We start from the raw sequence: 26,694 nt of genomic DNA on the forward strand, positions 1-26,694 counted from the left end.
AGTCCATGCCACGGCATGTTGTGGCACTTCTGCATGCTCATGGGGGCCCTACACGATATTATGCAGGTGTACCAGTCTCTGTGGCTCTACAGTGTATGATCCCAGATAATGATACTAGTGATGGTGGTGGTGGTGTTGGTGGGATGGAGATTAGCTGTAGTAATAGCATAGGTATTAGATAGTAAGCAAAGAAGAAAGTGAAGATAAAAATTAATGCAAACCATTTCTCTCGGTTTATTTTATTTTTACATGTATCCTCAAAGTGTAGACAATCGATAAATGACATCGATTTAGAGTAGATATAATGTTAAATTTTTAGGATGTTACTTTATATCTATGAAACAGTTTGTAATTTTGGTTGGTCAGAATAAATTAAAAATAAAATTTCCTCAAAGAAGCTTTGTAAAAAAAGGGGGGGGGGGGGGTTGTTGTGGTTTTATAGTCAGGGTTGTCTTACATCTGGGTAAAAATGGTGTTAAATATCACTGGAGTTGTTCAGAAACCAAGCAGTCCAATGTAACTGATTTCTGAAATAGTAGATTAGTAGGCAAAAAGAAGCAAAATGTACACAGAAGGGAGTAGGTTAGCACTTTGAGAAATTTTGGTCAAAATGAAAATTCTACATAGATACATTCTAAATATTTATGTAGTGAAATGCCACTGTGACAAATCTTTCTTTTTATTCGATGCCATGGACAATTGTTTTTCCTGTCTCTCAGAAATTTTATAAGTTCTGTTCTGCTTTAGTATGCTTGATGCATTTGAATAAAATATAAAGAAACTTTGTTGCCATCCTTCTGTTAAAGACAGAAAAATATAACTGTTAGGAAAAGGGAAATCAATTATATGATGAGAATCAGGGTGTATACACCCCGGGACAACTGGGAAATCCTTGAAAAACCCAGGAATTTTGTAAAATTCCGGGAATTTTTCAGTGTTTTAGTTTTCAGTTAAATTTTTGGAATTTTGATTGCTAAGAACTGATAGTCTAAGAAAGAATATTACTGTATCCCACTACTGCAGAATTATACTGCAGGAATAAAACGTAAATAAGAGAAAAAAAATAAAGTTATTCTTTGTTGCCAAAGAAATGCGTCATTTTCAACAAAATACTCTGCACATACAAGTGTCTGCCAACAGCAGAATGTGTTAAAGGCATTATGATGAAAGGCTTTGCAATACTTCATAACAACAAACTGCTTGTGATGAGCGTGACATCACAACTGTTTAAATTAACTTTGTTAGAATAGTTGTCATCGGGCTCATGCGCCTGCCTGGTGGAGTCATGTATGAGCAGTACATTCTCCCACTTCTGGCTACTTGAAGTGTGGCTGTTGGCTGTATCGGCTACAGCAATTAGTCAAGTGCTACTGGGAAAAACTTTTCTGGCATGCACTGTTTACATTTAGTGATTTTGCTGTTAGCTCTCACATCAAATGAAAACAAAACGGATTTCTGTGGTCGGGAGCCAGCAATTGAATTAAAATAAATTCACATAATTATGGAAGGCTAAAATAATTATTAGTTTCAGTTTTTTCGTTTTATTTTATGTCCAAGTTTTTGATATCCAAGCTTTAATTGCCTTGCAGAACGATGAAGTTATTTTCATTGGTTTGCTAAAGAAATTTGGCTGTTATTAATCTTTTCTGCTGAGGCAGTCAATTGAAGCAAAGTGTTTTATTCCAGACTATTGGCTGGTTTCAATTGTTTGCTGGATTTCAAGCATATGTTCTCACCTTCTGGCATGTTTCTAATAGCTCGCGAGAAAATATTGCGAATGGTGGTTTGAAAAGTGTCGCTTTCAATGTAAATTTCCTTTTACACGAGGTGAATTACGTTGTGTATGAGAATGTGTGATAAATTTCTGAAATCACAGTGTGTTTGAGCCTCATTTAAAACTCAACACTTTGAGGACCAGCCACTTGAAGAATTTCGAGCCCAGAAGAGCAGACATTTATGTCATTATTTAAAATTTTACTGGCACATTTGTGTGATGTATCTTAAAGTGTAACACACATAAAAAAGACCGATTTATACATGAAAGCTTAGCTTTTCTGGTGGCTTATTGATCTTTGAGACCAGTATTATATGTAATGTGTAGCTTTTCTTGTAGCGACACTTGTATATTAATTTAAACCATTAACTTTTCCTACTTGTGTGTTCACAATACTTAACAGTGAGGTTGTTGTTGATTGATTACATCACATTTTCTATGCTCTGAATATCTGCTTTCATTGGCTGGTGAGTTCACATGACGTGCACTATGATTGACCTACAAAAGCACATCACAATCTCCATTTCAACGCTTTGGAAACTAACATTCCGTGTTCGGTGAAATTCAAATTTATTCTTTTTAATATGAAAATACGCAGCATACTTGTTGCTACACATCAAATATCTTTTTTTTTTTTTCTCTCACGTTCGTTTACTAATGTGCCAGGAAGTTCAAGCTGGTGCATAAAACTTTAACCCTTCAAAGGATTGATAAGTTTTACAATTCTGAGGGAAAGTCTACTGTCATTTAACATGGAAAAAGTGTATTTTCATCTGGGAGAAAGCGTATTTGTAACAGGAAAATCTGGGAATTGTTTTTCCTTGTCTGCGTATATGCCATGAAAATGAATTAATCATCAAAACCAACATATGTGCCATTGATTTTACAACAGATGTGTACCATATTTGCCACACGTTCCGTGTTGCTTTTGAACTGTTAAATATTTGTTTGTGTCTGAAATGAAAGGTAAATAAATAGAGTAGCACCAGATTTGTGATTAAGCACCTGTCATTTGTCACAGCTCACCAAAATTAACAGGGCTTCTTAGATGAAACAGTCTGGTTATAAAATACTTGAAATTGTGTTGTTTTTGTTGTTATCGTTGTCGTCTTCAATTGAAAGAGTGGTTGATGCAGCGCTTCGCACTAGTCTAACCTTTGCCAGTATCTTCATGTCTGCATAACTACTGTAAGCTACATCAGTTTGAATCTGTTTACTATATTTAAGCCTTGGTGTCCATTACTAAATTGACAGTTCTTTGGTACCTCCCTATATGTCCTATCGATAGTTCCCTTCTTTTTGTCGAGTTGTGCCACAAATTTCCTTTCTCCCCAATTCAGTTCCGTACTTCCTCATTAATTTCTTGATCTTTCCATCTAATCTTCACCATTTTTCTGTAGCACTATGTTTTAGAAGTTTGTATTCTCTTCTTGTCTAAACTGTTTATCATCCACGAGTCACTATCATCCAACTATGCACTTAAGACAAATTCTATTTGATTTTAACAAATTGCTCTTCTTCAGAAATGCTTTTCTTTCCACCGTTAGGCTGCAGGTCATCTTTACTTCATTACCATCATTTTTATGTCCAATTAGCAAAAGTCATCTACTACTTCCAATGCATCACATTGTAATCCAATTACCTCAGCATTGCCTGATTTAATTAAGCTCAAGAAATGAATTAAAATTTGTGCCACCGCCAAGACTTGAACCCGATCTCTTGCGTACTGGGCAGATGTGTTAGCCATTACACCACTGTAGCAGTGTAGGTAACACAGCTTCCCTAGTCCAATGCCGTCCCTAACACAAACCTCAACTTACACTTTCAGCCAGTTTTCCCCTTCTTAAATTGTTGTTGTTGCCAAGGCTCTCCAGTGTTAGGGAGGGCAGGATAGTCCATGCAGCTGCATTACCTGACTGGTACAGAAGTGTAATGGCTAACACGTCTGCCCAGTAAACAGGAGACCCGGGTTCAAGTCCCAGCTGTGGCACAAATTTTAATTCATTTCTTCAGCTTCCATCATTATCATAGATAAAGTTGAGACTCATCTGTCTCAAGGAAAACTTAGTTATATCAGATCTCTCCCATTCTGTCGAACTGCGTTTCCAAGTCCTTTACCATCTCTGACTGAATTAAAATGTCATTAGTGAACTGCAGAATTTGTATTTCTTCTCCCTGTACTATAATTCCTTTCCAAATTTCCCTTGGTTTCCTTCCCAGCTCGATCAGTGTACAGAGTGAATAACAACAGGCTAGGCTATGACCGTGTCTCACTACCTTCTCAACTACTGCCTCCCTTCCATGTCCTTTGACACTCATAGCTGCAGTATGGTTTCTATTTAAGTTGTGAGTAACTTTTTGCTCCTTGTATTTTATTCCAGGAATCTTAGAATTTTGAAGTGTAGTGCAGTCAACGTTGTCAAAAGCCCCTTCTAAATCTACAAATGCTATAAAAATGGGTTTGAATTTCTTCAACCGATCTACTAAGATAAATTGTAGGATCATTATCACATCATGTGTTTCTACATTTCTAGCGAAACCAAACTGGTCTTCCTCGAGAATCCAAAGTGATCTTCCTCAAGGGTGGCCTCTACCAGTTTTTCTATTCTTCCATAAATAATTCATTAATCTGACAGTTCAGTAATATTAACACCTGTCAACATGTGCATTTTTTTGGAGCTGGAATTGTTACATTCTTCTTGAAGCCTGATGATATTTCCCCTGTCTCATATGTTGTGCATACCAGTTGGAATAATTTTGTCCTGGTTGGCTCTCACAAGGGTCTCAGTAATTCAGAGTGAATGTCATCTTTTCCATCGGTCTTGTTTCCATGTACACCTTTCAATTCCCTGTCAAACTCTTCTTGTAGTATCTTATGTCCTGTCTGATCTTCACCTTCTTGATCTTCTCTTTCTATAAGATTGTCCTCAAGTTTGCTTCTCACCATCTATGTAATTTTTTCACATTTCAGTTTTCCCTTCTTTGCTTAGTACTGGCTTGCCCTCTGAGCTCTTGATGTTGTTCATAAAGCCGCTTCTCTTTTCTCCAAAGGTATCTTATTTTTCCTATAGGTGGTATCTATCTTTCCCCTAGTCATGCTTGTTTTTACAGACCCAACCATTGGTTCTTTCAATTGATTCAGCTCTCATCTGTTTGTTTTACTGCCTTTCTGCAATTTCTTCAGTTTTAATCTGTAGGCTGTAGCCAGTAAATTATGGTCAGAGTCAACATCTAACCCTGGAAATTTTTTGCAGTCTGAAATTTGTCTTACTTTAATATAATCTAACTGAAACATTAAGTTGTCTGCAGGTCTCTTTCATGTGTACAGTGTACTTTCATTATCCTTAAACCACATGATTAAATTGTTCCCAGGTGGCTTCTTCTTTCATTCCTTTCCCCCAGTTTATGTTCTCCCACTATTTTTTTTTTCTCTTTCTTTTCCTACAGTCAAATTCCAGTCTCCCATCAGAATTAAATCTATGTCTTCCTGAACTATCAGAATAATTTCATTTCTATCATCAAACATTGTTTCATTCTCTTCATCTGCGGCACTTTTAGGTGGTGTTGACCTTGTACTAATGTGGCAGATGTTACAATTAAAATCTGTAGTGGGGGCTATTCCTGTTTATACCAAATGACATACAATACATGATATGCAAAAAGCTCATGAATGATCCATTTCAGTTAACAAAATATCTATTCTCAGTTTCTGTACAACTCTTAATGAGTCATCAGTATTATAGCTTTCTGTTTTACATGCTTCTGAAGGAAAGTAGAAGTAGAACCACATGTCCACTCAGAATACCAATTTTATTCTTGATATAAAACTTCTACTGGAATCACAGAATTTTACTGCAGTAAACTGATAGTGACACTTGATAATTTTTTTTTAATTTTATTTTAAAACTGTCATGCTGCATCATGCCAGAGGGGCATCTTTTACATGCCTGCTTTTTCAAGTTTCAAACATATAATTATGTTAATTGTAACCTCTAGCTCCTACACAATTGCAACATCATAATGGTTTGATATTTTGCTTGTATATTATGAGATGAGTTGGATCAAAATTTCGATTCAATAATACTGTTTAAGGTTTTCTGCTATTTGCATAGATTAATACAAGTTATAACCAAAGTGATCTCTCCAGTAGTGTTGATTAATTGTTTGGCTGGTACTCAGATTAACTTCCACTGTAACTGCCTTATCATTGATATAACAGTAGTTAAATAAATAAGTAGTGTTCATCTCTGGTGCTTAACTGTCAACAAAAAGTTCCTTGTCCGTGTAAGTGCTCTTAAAGAAACATGGGAAAGCTGTAACTGTGCAGTACCTCCACCATCCACAAATATCTCAAGGAAAATAGATAAATAAATGTGTTGCAAATCTACTGAGAGAGCTTTCTGGAATTATTGTGGGCTCTTCTTCTCCATTGCATTCGAGACTTAGTTAATCGTCAATACTTTAAGTCTCTCAGCATCATGCTTTTAACTTTTTGCTCAAACCAGGTGATTTGTTAATTTTTATCTGACCACACCACTTTTTTCTTCAATCTCCCTCCCCACATGACCCACTTACTTTCAGATCAGGGTTCATAGTAATAGTGATTGACACAGAGCTGTCTCTATATTTGTTAGCTTTTCCAGATGTATGTGATGTCGTACATATGCTGGACTACTCTTACCTTCTATCACAAACTTTTGAATTTATCTCCTCATACACTTTTTTTGATTCCTCATTGTGATTGTAATTCCACCGGTGGGCAAGATGTGTCATGCTAGATACTACAAACTTTTTAAGCATTGTACAGGGTGAAGCAGCTAAGTCATAACACCCCTTGTATCTCCCCAAAAGTAATAGATACAAAGATGCAGTTTGGACAGTGAATTGCAGGGACAGGGCTACTTGAATACATCACATTTCATGTTTGTGCTATTTTTTATTACAGATATGAGGTCATCTTTTTTTTATATGGAACCCTATGTTAATTTTAGCATAACATGATAGGCTTAAAAAGACTGTTTCAAATATGTGTATATCATAATATTTAGGCGAATAGTTTTTGAGACCCAGATATGTTCCTGTATTGTATTCATTCTTCGAAGCGGCGTTGTCCAATGTGACCTTTCCTGTTGACCACTGAGGAACTTTCAGGGGAGGTGTTTTCTTCCTGCATCTCGATAATGCCGCAAGATGATGCATGAGGTAGCTGGAGAGAAGGATATAAATGTGCTGCTGGGCTAATGAGACATTGCATTTCTGTCACAGTTTCATGGAGCAGATATGTACACCAACGAAGAAAACTTAGGTATGCTTATAGTGTATGGTGAAAGCAGAAGAAATGCTTTTAGAGCAATAAAGCAATATGGAGAGCTGTATCCTGATTGTGAGCGTCCTACGTGCCAGCTTCTTACACATATTTGCAAGAAACCACTTGAATCGGGATCATGGAACGCCATGCAGAGGGCAAAACAGAAAACTGCAATTGGCGAGGTACATGAAGAGGGTGTTCTAGCGCTGGCACATAACGACCCTACTGTTTTGTCGCAATGTATCGCCTCGGAATGAGGTATAAGTCAGAGAAGTGTTCTTTGCACATTGCAATGGCATAGATTTCACTCATTTCACCTCTCATTACATCAAGCACTCTCCGGTGGGGATTTCGAGCGGCGCCAGGAATTTTGCCGGTTTGCTTTGCAGCGCTTACAAGATAATCCAACATTTTTTCAACCGGTGCTTTTTACTGATGAAGTGACTTTCACCAACCACGGTAATGTGAATTTGCATGATACGCAATATTGATGAATAGAAAACCCTCATTGGCTTCGACAGGTACAGCATCAGCAACTGTGGAGTGTTAACGTGTGGTACGGCATCATCGGAAATGGCATTGTGGGGCCGTACATCATTCTGGGTATACTAAATGGCAATAACTATGCAGAGTTCCTGTGAAACATTCTGCCCATTTTGCTGGAAGAGGTACCAGTAACTACGCGTCAGTGCATGTGGTTCCAACGTGATGGCTGTCCTGCTCGCTCTTCCCATGTGGCTACAGAGCTCCCGGATTGTTGGGTAGGACGATGTGCTGAAGAGAAGTGGCCAGCCCGGTCTCCTGATTTTAGTTCAGTGAAACTGTCAGAAAAAAAGCCTGTACCTTGCAAAAGGTGGGGTAGAAGATTTTATTTTTTTTTAACTCGTTCATATTGTTGGAAAGGTTAGAAAACCAAGTTTTTCCAACAAAATTTCTCTTGGGAAAACTTTCTGCAGTCAAAAAACTTTGAAAATTTCGGACTTTTTTCGGTTTTTTCAAAATATCTCAGTTTCATTTGCTCCTATCACTTTGATGTCTATTTTCTTTTTTAAAGAGCACAAAATTGTCTACAAATTTGGTTCTTACAATTTTTTTATACTCCCAGTATCATATTTCAGAAAGGCTTGTAACTCTTCTTCACTTTGTTTCATTAAACAAATCCTTTGGAAAAGAGTTAAAGGATCAACAGGAGTAATTTTAATGCTCCCAGCTTTTACAGCATTGAACGCAGAAAGGAGAGTCACAACTTTATCTTTTCTACGGAACTTTACATCGTGGAAATTGTCACCAACTATTTTTTGCTCGAAATTTGAAAAATTGGTATTTTTTGACGCGCTGTAGCACCTTAGATATTGGGAGTAGAAAAAAATGGCAAGAATCAAATTTGTAGAGAATTTTGTGCTCTTTAAAAAAGAAAATAGACGTTAAAATGATAGGAGAAAATGAAACTGAGATATTTTGAAAAAACTGAAAAAAGTCCGAAATTTTCAAAGTTTTTTAACTGCAGGAAGTTTTCCCAAGCGAAATTTTGTTGGCAAAACTCGGTTTTCTAATCTTTCCAACCATATGAACGAGTTGAAAAACTAAGCTCTTCTACCGCACCTTTTGCAAGGTATATCTACTATTTGACTGGACTAATTTGACCCCTCTTCATTTTTTTCTGTGGCGAGCAATCAAACATAAAGTGTATGCCCAAATACCAACTACACCAGACGATATGAAGCAACGTATCATCGAAGCGTGTGCTGATGTCTCACATGACACCCTCGCAGCCGTTCATAAATCATTCGAACAGTGACTAAAAATGTGCATTGGAGCAGAGGGGAATCATTTTGAGCACATGCTTCAGAGAAGTTTTGTATCATGTACAGTATGTATTTTGCATCTTTGTGTGTATTTGCTCCATATTGTGATCAATAGTAAATATTTTCAAATAAAAACCAAATACGTACAAAATAATAGTTACCAGTAAGGGCCTCCTCATTTACATTTGTATTTCTGTTACTTAAAATGTATTAACATCTTGTAGCATTTTAATACATTATGTGCCGGCCGGAGTGGCCGAGCGGTTCTAGGCGCTTCAGTCTGGAACCACGCGACCGCTACGGTTGCAGGTTTGAATCCTGCCTTGGGCATGGATGTGTGTGATGTCCTTAGGTTTGTTAGGTTTAAGTAGTTCTAAGTTCTAGGGGACTGATGACCTCAGATGTTAAGTCCCATAGTGCTTAGAGCCATTTGAACCAATACATTATGTTGTCTACTATTTTGGTATCGCAGTTGTCAAATAACTGAATAATATTTGTGTGACATCATCTGTTTATATAAGAATACACAGCCTACAGTTGCAGGTTAACTTTATCGTTTACCTAGGTTTCAATGTTAGTAATAACGTCGTCTTCAGAACCTGCAACAAGTTAATATTATAATGCGCTAGTAAATTATATTAGATATGGTCATCCTACAGGATGCAATGTATAGTACTTACATAAATTATTATTTAAATGTTTGCCTAAAACAGGCCATGTCCTAAGTCAATTTCATAACACTTGATGCATAACCATAAGGTTTTGTCACTTCTATTAAACCAACTGTAGAAATTCACTTTAAGCCCATTGTATGGGCCTCGTCGTGTGAATAGAGACTGCAGACTGCGAGGGCTTCGCGGTCTGCCTCACAGAGGGCCGCGCACATGCACGAGACGTATAGAGTCAAACTCTTATTACGCACGCGTCAGATAACCTTTTTGCTATGAATTAATTACAGATGGAAGCTATTTACTGAATGATCAACTGTATCTAAAAAATAGGGCATACTTCGAAGGCTTCCAACCTATACTAGGTTTACAATAATTCATAATGCATGTGACCTCATAGTTTCTGTAATAATAGATCCTTTCCTACAGATGTTCATATGAGATTTGTTGGTCAGTTTAGAAAGCTCTGTAGTAGAGTGTAAAACGTAGTCATGCTGGATACTGTGATTAACTTACAATAGTAAAATATAAAATTAATTCATAGCAAAAGCGAAGCCCTCGCGGTCTGCAGTCTCTAGTCACACGACAAGGCCCATATAACGGGCTTAAAGTGAATTTCTACAGTTGGTTTAATAGAAGTGACAAAACCTTATGGTTATGCATCAAGTTTTATGAAGTTGACTTAGGACATGGCCTGTTTTAGGCAAACATTTAAATAATAATTTACGTAAGTACTATACGTTGCAGCCTGTAGCATGACCATATCTAATATAATTTACTAGCGCATTATAATATTAACTTGTTGCAGGTTCTGAAGAAGACGTTATTACTAACGTTGAAACCTAGGTAAACGATAAAGTTAAGCTGCAACTGTAGGCTGTATATTCTTATATAAACAATATCAGTTGCTGTCGCTGCATAAAAATGTTAAAAATTATGACATCATCTGTTAATTTTTACACAAAATATCGCAGTATTGTTGGGCAAATGGGCATGTCTGTGTAAGGAGGGACTCGCGACATTTACTGTGTACTCTACACAACAGAAAAGGTTGCATTGGACAACGCCGCTTCGAAGGACGAACACAGTACAAGAACATATCTGTGTCTCGAAAACTATTCGCCTATATATTATGATATACACATATTTGAAACTGTCTTTTTACACCCATCATGTTATGCTAAAAAAACAAAGATGGTTTCATATCTGTGTAATAAAAAATAGCACAAACATGAAATGTGATGTATTCAAGTAGCCTCTGTCCCTGCAATTCTCTGTCCAAACGGCATCTTTGTATCTATTACAGTTGGGGAGATACAAGGGGTGTTATGACTTAGCTACCTCACCCTGTATATACCAGAAAGAATCACTTGACCAACATGGAGTTTTTCATCTTTGTGATGTCAGATTATCACACTCCTGTCTTGTACGATATTCAATTTATTTGCCTATAAATGTTTTTGAGAAATTGCTGTCATTATATAGTGGTCAAAATAAATGTTGCGTATTGCTTCATTGTCGATACTGGACATGATAGCAAACAAAACTGATTATTTCTGTCACATACATTCATAAGAAAACGAAAATAAAAAGGATAAACACAAGTCTACCTGACAGACACAAATAAAAAGCCAAAAACAAAAATCTTACAAAAAATTCCACTGCAAAGACTACGGTTTCTTCTCACTGTCATTTTATATAACACATTGTTTTTGCACCAGTTGGCCCTCCTCTTTATTGGAGACACTTTTAACACAAGTCATCCGCCCATGTATTGGCATGAGGGGTGTACTGCAGCTATACATGATTCCACCTTAAACGTGACTGAACTGTCTTCATAAGGGTGGCAGTCTGTGATACAGTTAGGGCATAAAAGCTGTCCTCGTTGCCTCCACACACAAATATCATCAGAATTGTAAGGCTGAAGGCTGATACAGGTCTCATAGGGAAAGAGCATTGTGTCCGGCTGCTGCCTAGTCCACGAGTAGTTTTGTGCCCATGCAACACAAGCCCCTCTCTGAACTTCATTTAGAGGAGCCGCCATGAGATGTTTTCTGGCAGACAATCTGAAGCTGATCCTGTCATTGGAAACTTGTTTGACTCGAAGTGACTTTCAGTGGGGTGTCCACGTATCTCATTCCCTGCACCATTAGAATGGCTCTGCAGGACCTCTGTTTATACATAATTGTTGTGCAGACCATCTTGAAGTAACACAACTTTCTTGACACCACAAGTACTGCAGTTTTTACAGGTGACATGGTTGCCATAGACTGCACATACTGCCCGCTCATGGTAGAAACGTGGACTGTTTGCAATAGAATTACATTACAAACAAACCATTGTATTGATATCTTAATGCATTTCTGGATCACAACATTAAACATTTAACTTTCAGCAATATGCAACATTTATTTTGACCTTTGTATTACATAGTTGATTGAAACAGTCAGTATTACATCCATAGTTGGTCGCCATTAAATTATAGCTACATGTAATAGCAGCAGGTACAGTTTGTAATTGTGTTGTGTTTGTGTTGACTGCTACACTGACACCAGTATTGCAGGATGGGCACTTCTGTGAGTGTGAGATCTTCCAGGATTGCAATGAGCATACGGTGTTAAGACTGCTGGTTCAATAAAACATTCTTTATTATTAGACATTTCTTGTACAGCAGGTACAAATCTGCGGTCTGGGTGCTAGCTGTGGATAGTGACAGCAACTGAGTCCCCTGAGGCAGCAGAATCTTGAGTCTGTGTAACAGTGGCCGGCAGCAACAGCGGCTCTGCTGATGTGAGAGAGGTATCTACTCCGCAGCTGAATGCGCTTATGACTGGACTGCCACACACTACCCATGGCCTGAGGTGGCTGGTGGGGCTACATATGCCCAGAATTGAAACCAAGGCTCTCAAATGCTGGCTGGAGTGTCGGAATGTCTGGCAATAGCAACCAGTGAGGGACCTTGCCGCGTCAGTACCAGTTCAGAACCCAAAACAGTCAGATATAGTCAATGGCTTGTAGACAAATGGCCTTGCCTAGTCAACTGTGCCACTCGATGAAGCTGTAACTGGTCGGCTGCACATCCAACTGACAACTGGTGTGGAGACTGTACCAGACGAATGTACAGCACTGGTGTAAGAAGACATCAGTTAAGTTGGAAGGTGGAGGGGGAGGGGGGGGGGGGTAGGAATAATTTGAAATAGTATTTCGTAGAGTGCCGACCAAATGTGTTGTGACATGCACTGTCACATAGCTGGCTGTGAAACATTGCTTCATGCCACAGCGTGTACCAATGCAGCCCAATGCTACAGTAGACCGCTGTGTTGCAGAATGCTATGCTGACGTTTTGCACCACACAACAGCAAAGTTGTACAGGTAGTTCTCCTGCATAACTTGCAAGACTAGCAGACCTGGGTGAAAGTATATTGAGCTGACATGACTCAGGCACAGCCTGGGGGATGTTTCCAGAATGAATTTTCACTCTGAAGCGGAGTGTGCGCTGATACGAAACTTCCTGGCAGATTAAAACTGTGTAGCTCAGTCAGTAGAGCACTTCTCCATGAAAGGCAAAGGTCCCAGGTTCGAGTCCTAGTCCTGCACACAGTTGTAATCTGCAAGGATGTTTCATATCAGCACACACTCTGCTGCAGAGTGAAAATTCATTCTGGAAACGTCCACCAGACTATGTCTCCACAGTATCCTTTCTTTCAAGAGTGCTAACGTTGCAAGTAATGCAGACCTGTGAAATTTGGAAGGTGGGAGATGAGGTACTGATGGAAGTATAGCTGTGAGTACATGTCAAGAGTCATGCTCGGGTGCTCAGTCAGTAATGCACTTGCCCATGAAAGGCAAAGGTCCCAGGTCCAAGTCCTGGTATGGCACACAGTTTTAATCTGTCAGGAAGTTTCATGTTGGTGCACACTCATGCTACAGAGTGAAAATTCATTCTGGATTTCTGAAATTAATTTATAATGAATCTTAATTTGGAAAAAAAGCTCACATTTGAGAATAAATATGAAAAATTTGCATATTTGACCCATTTTTTATAAAATTCCTAACATGTTTGGGACACAATTTTCCTTCAATTTTTGAACAGGACATGCTAAAGGTAGGATAAATGACAGCAATATAAAATAAATCCTCTCAGTCTGTAAGTAGGGTGTAATTTTTTGATTGATATCTCCATACTCTATTCTAGTGTGTGCAATTGGATTTGACCATCGAGGCAGAGGTTTATGTATCAATAGCCTTCGTGTTGTCACAGGATCACCGTAAACAGCCTCATAATTATCATGATGTGAAGTATTTACATTTGTAGCTCATTTGTGCTCTCATGTTTGGGCATTAAACTATATGTATTTCCAGAATATAGATGACGTGTTGAAAACCTTCTAAAATGGTGGACTTTTTCTGTCAGTGCCTGTTCTAAATACAGAAAGAGAGGTCTGAATGAAAATGATGATTTTTTTTTTTTTTTTTACATGATAAGAATATAAGAATTCATGTAATAATTGCTGCCTAACTGTGGGTTTGATGTGTGACATAAGTCACATGATATGATGTCACAGTTATTGCCATCTATTTTGGACACAACAGATTCTCTTTATTTAATTCCATTATAAAATGGTTGTTGAAACCTGTGACACAATCAGTGGTTTTGTTTCTGACGTCAGAAGATTTTGTACTGCTAGTCATGATTTTTATGTAACATATCTTGCACAATGCTTTTCAGGATTCTTTTTAATTCAATTACAAAACGTTAAGTGTGATTCTTGCTGTGCGTGGAATGCTGCATTGTTCTGGAAACTTCACTGGGTTGCAAACAAACAAAAATTTACATTACTTCTCATTTGTTTGGTAAGGTAAAATTTCTTTCACATCACCCAGTATCTACTGGATGTGAAACTTCGCCAATAATAAGTTTTCACATTTTTGTTACAATGCAGTTTGCGTTATGATGCAACAGTTGATATTGTAAGCATGTCATTTAATTTACCATATTATAATAAAAAATTCTTTTGAAAGTAGGAATTATTTCCTGAAACATGTGAGTATGAGGAATTAAGCAAAAATCATGGCTAGCAGTAGCAAACCTTTTTAATCAGTGCACCAATCTTCAGGCCCTATGTGATAAACCACATAAACGTGTGAATAACTGAGTAACTGCAATAATACAACTTGATAGAGTGCAGAATTACATCTGTGTTTGCGATAATGAATCGTTCTTTCATGCTTAGATCAATACTATAAGCAGAATGGGAGAAATTCATCACCACAAACATTGCCAATTTGACTGTGCCCTCGATAAAGGTGTGTTATGCTGGTTAACCACACCTTTAAAAGGGAGAAATTCATCATTGCAGACATTGCTGATTTGGCTGTGCCTTCAATAGAATTTCTTTAAAATAAATAAGAAATAAAAAGCTATTGGTTCTTGGTCTGTCTGAAGGTGGATACACCAAAATAATCGGACACTGTTCATCAAAATATCAAATTGTGCATCTGTGATTTTTTTGTCGCTAAACAAAGAAAATACATTGTTGAGCAGAAGATGATTGCCATGTGCGATGTTGAAGACAGTCTTAATTTTAAACTTCCATGTTGCAAAGAAAAGCAATTTGATGCAGTATTTTTTGTGCAGTCTGTTGAAACACCTTTGTGGGTACTGACGCTAAAGCTTCCTATCCTCTGAAAATAAAAAGTATTTGTGCATCATCATTCAGAGATTTGCCCCCTCCTAAAGTGGTCCTATGAAATGAGTGAAACATTCCTTCAGGAAGAAATTGATTATGAGAAATCATGCTGTATTACAGACTGCGTGCGCATGCGTACACACACACACACACACACACACACACACACACACACACACACACAGTGAGGCTGCACAGCACTGGAAGAACAACACTTTGCTATGGCAGATGCAGGGCTGTTATATGACTCCACAGACTCTTTTAGTTTTTGTTGTGACTTGGCAAGACAGCCAAGCCACTAGGAGGTAGCCGAAAGGCACGCATTAAGCTCACGCAGGCTGGCGTGAGGTCTGGAACAGGTCAAGGTCTTATAGTAACAAAAATAGTACGTAGCTTCTGGAATACTTAACTTTAATCCATAATTGGTGAACATCGGTCTGATGGTACATGCATCACAAGATAAATAGCAATTGATAATGGCACCTTGCTAGGTCGTAGCAAATGACGTAGCTGTAGGCTATGCTAACTATCGTCTCGGCAAATGAGAGCGTAATTTGTCAGTGAACCATTGCTGGCAAAGTCGGCTGTACAACTGGGACGAGTGCTAGGACGTCTCTCTAGACCTGCCGTGTGGCGGCGCTCGGTCTGCAATCACTGATAGTGGCGACACGCGGGTCCGACGTATACTAACGGACCGCGGCCGATTTAAAGGCTACCACCTAGCAAGTGTGGTGTCCAGCGGTGACACCACAGTTTTAATGGCATTTGGGTCTTCTGAAATTCAGTTCTCTCAGATATCTCCTCTAGTCAAAGAGGAAATATGTGATGAAGGCAAAGTGAGTGAAGAAAAATTAACAGCATTATTAATATTTTTGATGTAATAATATTGATGGAAAATCTTGATAATTGAAATGTGTATAATTAGATTTTTTTTAGAATATGTGAACATTACCATACACTTGAGCTGTAATAGTAATGGCTGGTTGATTGCAGAATTGTTTTTTCAAGATTACTTAATAGATTAGATGCCAAGATTCGAGCAGGTGCAGAAAGATTGTTCGATTGTTCTTATCAGTGGTAAATGACCACTGCTTCTAAAGACATCATCATTTATCAACAACATTAATGTTGTGTTTTTCGTGCTAATTGCACAAGACACCTGCACTTCTGGACATGGGCATGATTCTACCTGTGAAAGCAAACGAAAAAGTGGCCCTTGTGTAGGTTGAATTTCATTCCTTGAGAGAAAGTTTGTAAAGAAAAACAGCATTCTACAGTTAACGTGCTATGCTGTGTCTCAACAGACCACACTGAACGTTTTTGCAAATTCTGGCTTCATTAGAGTACCATTTGTAGTTTAAACCAATTTCAGTAAAGGAGGAGGCCAAGATGATTAGAGTTTAATGTATCATCAGTAATGCGGACGAAGCACAGTCTTAGAGTAGGGAAGAATATGAATGAAAATCAGCCTGATTGTTTCAAAGAATCTATCCCATCATTTCCATTAGTTATTTAAAGAAATTGTGGAAAATTTAAATCTGGATGGCCAGTCAGTGATTTGAACTGTCATCCTCCCGAATACAAGTCTGATATGTGCATCCCTTCCTTTATATCACAGGAAATGTTCACCAGGTATAACAATTAAATAGTTTTATTTGCAGCACCAGAAGTAAACCCACAGATTTGGGATTAACACAATAACTAACTTCGGAAGAATAAAAATACACACTTTCTTGACTGAATGAATACTCAAGTAATCTGTGTTCCAAAAAGTAACAGTCACAGTTAGCGCCCTTTTTAAAGTCTGCAGAAATTCATTTTTTAATACTAGCACTAAGTCTGACACCTCCCAAGTGTAGGAGATCTTGCAAAATAGTATACCAAGTCCTCTCCTCTCCGCGGGCCCCCTTTCAGCCAGTCCCACTTCATGGTGGTGGTGAAGAGTGGAAGAGGTGATGTTGTGGCTGTAGTGGAACTGCCAGCTGCCATCACAACGCTGGCCTAAATAGTCATCTCACTTCTGTTTGATTGGCTCAAACCTAGTTTCGAAGAAGTAGGAAATAGTTCAGTGTACGTGCACTGATCAGGAATGCGCGCATGCCATGGAGCTGAGCTACTGGCGTCACCCTCTCTTAATCTACTGCTAAGGTGGTTGGTTTGAATTTCCGCCTTACACTTACCAGAGTAACGTCATGGTGTATGTTGTGCGGGTTGCTGTTGGGACCTGTTGCACTTGTCGCCACAGTAAAGTCATTGTAGATGTTTTATCAAGTGAAACATTTCATGACTGTTACACATTCAGACAATGCTGGATGTAAGTGAGATGTGTGTTTCTCTTGTGAAAGAACAAGACAAAAATTAATAGTGGTGGAGGTAATGACTGTGAGGGGGTGGTGGGAGTGGTGGTGGTGGTGGTGGTGGTGGTGGTGGTGGTGGTGGTGGAAAAGAGAATTCACCTGCAAAACATTGTGCTATAGCTATGCAAGGATATGATACTGTGGGCAGCTACATTTCATCGGTTATTGCTGAGTCAGCCAGTTGGAGTGACAACACCTCTCAGTACATTATGCTGGAAGAAAAAAAATGAAAAACATTTGTTTATTTTTCATAGAAAAAAGACAATATAGAAGTTTTGCTTACCATTTTCATCCTGTGTCATTAGTAAAGTAAAACAGTATTTGAATAAAAACGATGGCACCTTAATTTTATATAATTTCTTTATATCGTTATATAAATCGGTGGTTGTGGTGTTACATGTGACATAAAAGTAAAAACCTGTTGAGTTCATACTAAGCTACTCTTCAGTTTCCAGCACATTATAGTTTGTGATTAATGAATAATTATATCATCTAAAAAGATCAAATTTAAATTATGGTTATCCCTATGGTGTAACCAAGGTTAACTCCTGTTTAAGGAAAACCCTATTTCATGAAAAAATACGAGTCTCCCAGAGATTCACGAAAAGGGGATTTTACTGTGATACTACTTAAACCATTTTGTGTTACAGGAGTATGTTCTGCGTGTTGATCCTGTTTCCAACTTGGGTTTAAGTGCAGAGTCACTGTGGAGTTACCACATTGGAGATGTTGTACGCTATAAAGATAGTCCAGCTCCTGAGCTTTTGCCATGTGGTTATCTGGTTGGAACAAACAACAATATTTTACTTTGCCTAAAAGGAGCAGTGCATTCTGGAAGTGTGGATGCATTAGCATTTGAAACTCTCATTCCAAAGTCAATTGTACAAAGGTAAATGTTCACCAAAATTTATGGCTAGCATGTTGAAATTCGCCAAGCACTGATTCTAAGCATTAGTGAAACATCTGTACAGAATTATTATAGGTAGCTATATTGTTTCGGTTGACATGCTTCAGTCTCTGAACTGCCAACAGATATGTATCATTGCTGATGGAACACCGAAGGATAATACTGTGTGGTCCAAGTGGCACTGGAAAATCATACTTGGCCAATAAGCTTGCCGAGTTTCTTGTTTTAAAAGAAGGAAAGGAATCCACAGCAGAAGCTATCGCTACTTTCAAGTAAGTTGCACAATTAAGCATTTTGCATATATGTATTTCAAAAAAGTTTTTGTACTGAGTAATGTTCTTTCAACTTTGGCAAAATACCAACCACATCTCAGTTTTCATATTAGATGGGGGAGACCTATGAGTGCTTTTTACAGACTTGTTGGGTGGGTGGGTGGTTGGTTGGTTGGTTGATTGATTTTGAGGGAGGGGACCAAACTGTAACATCATCGGTTCCTTTGGATTAGGGAAGGATTGGGAAGGAAGTTGGCCATCCCCTTTCAAAGGAACCATCCCAGCATTTCCCTGAAGTGATTTGGGGAACTCACGGAAAACCTAAATGAGGATGGCCGGACATGGGTTTGATCTGTCGTCGTCCTGAACGCAAGTCCAGCATGCTAACCACTGCGCCACCTCACTCGCTACAGATCTGGGTAGCATGTTCTTCCCAATTGTGTTGTGAACAAATATGAATTCCTAAACATTTGACACTTATAATTTCTATATCATTAGATAAAAGTAATGGAAGCTTTTCACTTTTGTCTTGAGTACAAAGGAGTTAATTGATTGCAAACTAAGTCAGAAGAGTCTTGTGATCCCTCCATTATCTTATCAACAGCCATGATGTGATGTGAGTTTAAGTACTGTTGTATCATCAGCATAAAAGACTCTAATACACAGATGATTGACCGCCACACTGAAAACGAGGAAGTTTGATGATAGAGCTCTATGGAACACAGTACTAATTCTTAATAAGAAAGTATGTTTATTAATGACTGAAACAGACTGTATTCTGTTATACAGATAGGAAGAAATTGTGTCTAAGAGGGATTTCCCATAAAACTCAGTTTTGTTTGTAAGATGTCAAAACAATTGTGGTCCTATACTGTACATAGATCGTGTAACACAAATAACACAATCTTATATTTTAAAACAGTAAATTTTTTGTCAAAAATTTCCACAATAGCTTCAGTTGAAAAACAAAGCACCTGCTACACAGAAGGTTGTGTCTTTCAGTATACTGACGTAATTGAATTGACATAAGTAATTTAATTATTTTTAAGATTGTTGACACAATGGAGATAGGTCTGTAGCTCTAGGTAGTTGTATACTGCCCTGTTGAGATTTTTATTGAGTTGGCAAACGCTCAGTCTTCTAAATATTTACTAAAACACAAAGAGGACAGGATGTGTGGAAACTTTAATTTGTCCATTTTTCATTGACTCAGCTCAAATATATTGTACGAATGTTTCAATCTTATACTGTTTCCTCTGTGCTGTATCTGTTTACAACTGTATCCTTAGAATGTCTGAAGAAAAGTTGTTATTTTATGTGCTATTTATTATTGTGTTGCGTGCAATGAGCTCAGCAGGTATAATGACTAATGTCTTTTATTTTCAGTGTTGATCACAAAAGTAGCAAAGAACTTAGACAGTATCTTGCAAATGTTGCTGAGCAGTGTGAAAGTAATGCTTCAGATTTGCCCTCAGTTATTATTCTGGATAATCTTCACCATGCAGCTTCCCTTGGTGAAGTCTTTAATGGATTTCTGAATGCCAAATACTCAAAGTGCCCTTATATTATTGGAACAATGAATCAAGCCACATGCTCCACAACAAATTTGCAACTGCATCACAATTTTCGGTAAGTGAATTATAACATTAAATTATTTCTTAATTGCAGGTTATTATGCAATCTACATACATAAAGACATTGTGATGGTACTTATATTGTGCAAAGATGATGTGACTTACCAAATGAAAGTGCTGGCAGGTCGACAGACACACAAACAAACACAAACATACACAAAGATGATGTAACTTACCAAACGAAAGCGTTGGTATGTTGATAGACACACAAACACACACACACACACACACACACACACACACACAAAAGTCAAGCTTTCGCAACCCACGGTTGCTTCATCAGGAAAGAGGGAATGAGAGGGAAAGATGAAAGGATGTGGGTTTTAAAGGAGAGGGTAAGGAGTCATTCCAGTCCCGGGAGCGGAAAGACTTACCTTAGGGGGGAAAAAAAGGACAGGTACACACTCGCGCCCCCCCCCCCACCCCCACACACACACACACACATATATCCATCCGCACATATACAGACACAAGCAGACATATTTGTCAGCAGTAACATGTGATCAAGAGAATACTGCAGACTGAGTATCCCAGCAATGATAGACATCTGTTTTATTCATACTTTTTGTTAGTTCAGGTAATTAAGTCCTGAAAAAAAGTTATGTTATTTAAAATATATTTTTCATTTTAACCCAGTATAACTGAATAGTGAAAGTATATATTTGCCCTCACACACTATTTTTATCATATAAAATTGTGTCATACTTCTCTCTTTTCCAGCAAGGAATATTTTTCTGTGAAAAATCAATAAAAAAAAATTGTGAAGCTGCCATTAACCCAAAGGTTGGTTTTAACCCCACAGTTCTTTATTAGACATGGTCCTTGTAGAGATGGTATGATGCCTTTGCCTTTTTCTGACCTTCGAACTGATTTTCCCAGCCAGATATATGGGGACCTTTAATTGTATGTGGATTCTGAACCACAGTCCAACTTGGATATTTATGTTAACAAACATTGCCAGAGGCGAAAGAAATGAAAAGCGATGGGTAAAAATCCTAGAACTGACTGAGGGTCGAACCCGAGACCTTTCGATACATAGTCCACCACTTCACCACTGAGCTACCAAGCCATCAGATGATAAACTGACAACAGCAAGAAGGCTGACTTATTTTGGCATTTTTAGGTTAGGGAGTTAATATGCTATAAGTATAGTGATCTTAGGAACAAACAAGTCCAACTTTTCCCAGTGAAATAATTGTGGCAGTGTTTCTGAAAATGAGGTACGCAGGTCAGATACATGTTTGCATGATGTTGATAGGTAGATAGCTTCAGGGATGAAGCCATTGAGCAATAATATCTGCAATGACTTCCAATAATTTTTTTATCCGAATAATGACATTTCAGACAGAACTGGGGAATGAGGGTGACTAATTCTCTGAATAGGTTGCTGCAGTGCTATCATTGTAAACAGACCTATAGTTTTGTATGGTATCTGAATAGTTGCACATTTTTGAAAATGATGTAGGCAAAGGTAGGCTTGCTGAGTAGAACATGATGTTAAGAGTTATTGTAACATCAGCAACTAACCTGGCCTGAGTTAAGATTTATATACCCCTTTTCAACGATCATTGTATTTCAACTGGTCTGTCATCTTAAAAAAAACTGGATCGCATTTGATAACATCATAATTATGATTTGTGTTCCTATAATTCCATTCATTTTAATGTTTTTGCACATGGTTGTGCTGTGATTTAGGTTTGGTTTAATCAATTTCCAATTTTACAGATGGGTGTTATGCGCAAATCACATGGAACCTGTTAAGGGATTCTTGGGGCGTTACTTGCGTAGACGATTACTGGAAGTTGAAGTACATGAAGGTGTCAGAAATAATGACTTGACTCGCATCTTGGAATGGATTCCAAAAGTATGGCAACATTTAAATAAGTTTCTTGAAACACACAGTTCATCAGATGTTACGATAGGTAAGTTCAGCTTTTAATAATCTTTTTGTAGCGTAAAATGTGCCTCATTCATAGATTTTAAAATAACTTAAAGATTTTTGTCATGGGCTCTTATGTTTGTGTTACTAGTATTCAAAATATTTTGTCATTTAATTTCCTCTTTATTTGGTTGGTTTGTGGTAACTAATATTCAATATGTGTATACTTGGATGGTGGTATTCTGTGTGCCTTCTTGCACCACTGTGGTTTTTGCAATATGAAAAGTGATAACATTAAAAATTATTAAAGGGAGATCAAGGCTTGATTACATTAAGTGGGTTCAAATGAAGGTACGTTCCAGTAGTTAAGCAGAGATGAAGCAGCTTGCACAGGGTATATCAGCATGGGGAGGTGCATCAAACCAGTCTTTGGACTAAAGACCACAACAACACAACATTTATATCTATCTTCAGTGATACTCATTTTACTAAGGTTTGAAGCTCCTCTTCTCGTTTTTCCGTGTTTGCGATTTAAAAACTGGGTTATTTCAGAAATCAGCCGTATGCAAACAGATTTAAAAGTATGGTTATGTATGAAAATGTAATTTTAATACTGTGAATGTCAATAAATTATGTAGTGCTGTATGGACAGTTTACGTTGCGTTCTCACGAACATTGATAGTGATGGCAGTGTTGTGGCAGCAAAGCTACCACAAATTACTGTAATACTAAACCACTCTTTCCGCCGCCAGTATAGTCATTCATGCATCATTACTCTACATGGATATTTACCAAAAATTTTTGTTCGTAGTTTGAGGGAAACTTAAGTGCTGTAATAAAACATTTGGCAGATATTAGTTGTTCTCACATCTTTCTTGAGATTTTTGAGTATTTAATGGAATCAGTAATGCATTCACAGAGTAACACATTATCTTACAGTAAGGCAAATCTTTACAGATGATATGTCAAATGAGGCCAGTTGTTCATATAAAGCTAACTTCGTTGTTTTGCAATGTCTATGGCAGTCACAAATGCTTAATCACAGTAGATGAACTCGAATGCAGTTGATCAGTCTGTCTTGTTACTCATCATGATGTGTTTCTCTGTGGCAGTGGAAATTGAATGTACTGAATGAAAAATATACATTGAGTCACCATGTACATTTAAGAAGAAGTGTTAAATGACAAACAAGGAGATGGTATGTTGAGAAATTTGCTTACTGAGCTGTAAAATGTGTGTTCTTCATAGTAATTCATAATAAACACAAATGTGACTTGGGTAGGGTTGGGGTGGTATCATAAGGGTATTTGGATATCTGTTGCAGCAAAGAGAAAGGAGGCATCCCATTACTTTTTGACCAGTTCAGTCATAATAGACAATTTTTCATGGTGTGGATTTGTTAGAGAATGGCATTTCATTTATTCACAGGACCACGGCTCTTCCTTTCATGCCCTAGCAATGTAACTGGATCTCAAGTGTGGTTCACTGATCTTTGGAACTATTCTGTGGTGCCATACTTGTTAGAGGCTGTCCGCGAAGGACTACAGCTTTATGGAAGGAGAGCTGCTTGGGAAGATCCAGCTCACTTCATCTGCCAGACATATCCTTGGACAGGAGACATAGTCCAGGGTGGGCCTGAAGCACTGCTGAGGTATGGTGTTAGAAACTATACAACTATGTGTTTTTCAGGACTAGTTGATTCTTTGCAATGTTTAGTTTGTTGAAAATAAATAGCTTTGATTGTCTTGGGTGCCCTAGGAAGGGAGGGACTGGGAGAGGACAGAAGAATATTAAAGCCCAAAACCATATATCAGGTCTATGGCTCTATCAGTGTAGTGCATGTTGGAGAAATACCTCCAACTTTTTGAAGGATTATATCAAACAAAGAAAACTAGGAAAGCAATTATTTTATAAATAAAAGGAACATCTGGTATTTTCCTTAATTATTCAGTCTTTCCAGAAAAATTTACAAATCTTAGCTTTTAGGTACCTCTGGAGAAAAATCACGTGTAATCAAAGCAGATAACAGTGTGTGCCAATCAGTGTCATAATGCAAGATTATAGATCATTTTCCTCGATGAGAAGATACATAAACTCCCTCTCTATCGTCTTCGCAGTTACACAGTCTCATAAAGTTCTGCCAATTTGCCTCTCAGATACTTCTTTAATGTATCATAATTTCAGTTCAAAGTCATGGTTACTAACATACTTAGCCCACAAAAAGTATGGATCCAACGCATCCCAAATTAGCTATAGCAGACCAGACAGTTATATTTGCGCAATGCAACAGGCATTTGTAGTGTTATATATTATTACTGTCGTGTACTAAAATTTTTGTTTCTGAAGCCTCACAAATGAAAATCCATCTTCTCATTAAATTAACTAACTGAACACTTCCTCCCCTCCCCTCCACACCCTCTCCTCCCCTCCCTACACCCCATCCCAGCCCTATCTCCACCCCTTACTTGGTTATTTCATGACTTGGCAACATTCCGTGTGTATGTAACACAAGTTACTGGTGTAGCACTGTTCTTGTACTTCGATCAGAAATCCCAGGGCCAGTGATGTATTTCCTTATAGAATGTCCTCGAGTTTGCTTTTCTGGTTCCTCACAATATGAATATTTTCAGACATTCTATCACTGAGAGGTCAATCAGGTGGTTTTTAACTTAGTGTCAGACATAGTAGCTCTCTCAGTGAAACACACAGGAGGCCCTCATAAGAACCAAGACTGAAGTTCTTGTATAAAATGCTGTTTGTTTTAGACACAGATTAATTGTTCTTCGAAATTTGTGGAGCTCATCCACTCAGCTCATTGAATTAACCCTTTCACTATTGTGGGGATGTATACACGTCTTGCCATGCCATTCCCCAAGTGTTGTTGACGTATACAGGGTGTTACAAAAAGGTACGGCCAAACTTTCAGGAAACATTCCTCACACAAAGAAAGAAAATGTGTTATGTGGACATGTGTCCGGAAACGCTTACTTTCCATGTTAGAGCTCATTTTATTACTTCTCTTCAAATCACATTAATCATGGAATGGAAACACACAGCAACAGAACGTACCAACGTGACTTCAAACACTTTGTTACAGGAAATGTTCAAAATGTCCACCGTTAGCGAGAATACATGCATCCACCCTCCGTCGCATAGAATCCCTGATGCACTGATGTAGCCCTGGAGAATGGTGTATTGTATCACAACCGTCCACAATACGAGCACGAAGAGTCTCTACGTTTGGTACCGGGGTTGCATAGACAAGAGCTTTCAAACGCCCCCATAAATGAAAGTCAAGAGGGTTGAGGTCAGGAGAGCGTGGAGGCCATGGAATTGGTCCGCCTCTACCAATTCATCGGTCACCGAATCTGTTGTTGAGAAGCGTACGAACACTTCGACTGAAATGTGCAGGAGCTCCATCGTGCATGAACCACATGTTGTGTCGTACTTGTAAAGGCACATGTTCTAGCAGCACAGGTAGGGTATCCCGTATGAAATCAGGATAACGTGCTCCATTGAGCGTAGGTGGAAGAACATGGGGCCCAATCAAGACATCACCAACAATGCCTGCCCAAACCTTCACAGAAAATCTGTGTCGATGACATGATTGCACAATTGCACGCGGATGCTCGCCTTCCACACATGTTGCTTGTGAAAATTTACAATTTGATCACGTTGGAATGAAGCCTCATCCGTAAAGAGAACATTTGCACTGAAATGAGGATTGACACATTGCTGGATGAACCATTCGCAGAAGTGTACCCGTGGAGGCCAATCAGCTGCTGATAGTGCTTGCACACGCTGTACATGGTATGGAAACGACTGGTTCTCCCATAGCACTCTCCATACAGTGACGTGGTCAACGTTACCTTGTACAGCAGCAACTTCTCTGACGCTGACATTAGGGTTATCGTCAACTGTACGAAGAATTGCCTCGTCCATTGCAGGTGTCCTCGTTGTTCTAGGTCTACCCCAGTCGCGAGTCATAGGCTGGAATGTTCCGTGCTCCCTAAGACGCCGATCAATTGCTTCGAACGTCTTCCTGTCGGGACACCTTCGTTCTGGAAGTCTGTCTCGATACAAACGTACCGTGCCACGGCTATTGCCCCATGCTAATCCATACATCAAATGGGCATCTGCCAACTCCGCATTTGTAAACATTGCACTGACTGCAAAAACCACGTTCGTGATGTACACTAACCTGTTGATGCTACGTACTGATGTGCTTGATGCTAGTACTGTAGAGCAATGAGTCGCATGTCAACACAAGCACCGAAGTCAACATTACCTTCCTTCAATTGGGCCAACTGGTGGTGAATCGAGGAAGTACAGTACATACTGACGAAACTAAAATGAGCTCTAACATGGAAATTAAGCGTTTCCGGACACATGTCCACATA

The 26,694-nt window shown here is 38.4% G+C and overlaps 1 protein-coding gene across 1 annotated transcript in view; it reads left to right on the forward strand.

Annotated features, from left to right (window-relative positions):
- Positions 1-26,694, forward strand: part of LOC124554821 (protein sickie) — a 1,236,186-nt gene that overhangs the window by 1,203,966 nt on the left and 5,526 nt on the right. The window contains exons 30-34 of the mRNA XM_047128484.1: positions 18,253-18,491; positions 18,635-18,781; positions 20,168-20,410; positions 22,141-22,337; positions 23,723-23,945. Of these exons, the coding sequence (XP_046984440.1) occupies positions 18,253-18,491; positions 18,635-18,781; positions 20,168-20,410; positions 22,141-22,337; positions 23,723-23,945 (1,049 nt within the window). The remainder of the gene's footprint in view (positions 1-18,252; positions 18,492-18,634; positions 18,782-20,167; positions 20,411-22,140; positions 22,338-23,722; positions 23,946-26,694) is intronic.

This window comes from Schistocerca americana, chromosome X (assembly GCF_021461395.2).
Source record: "Schistocerca americana isolate TAMUIC-IGC-003095 chromosome X, iqSchAmer2.1, whole genome shotgun sequence".
Classification (NCBI taxonomy): domain Eukaryota; kingdom Metazoa; phylum Arthropoda; class Insecta; order Orthoptera; family Acrididae; genus Schistocerca; species Schistocerca americana.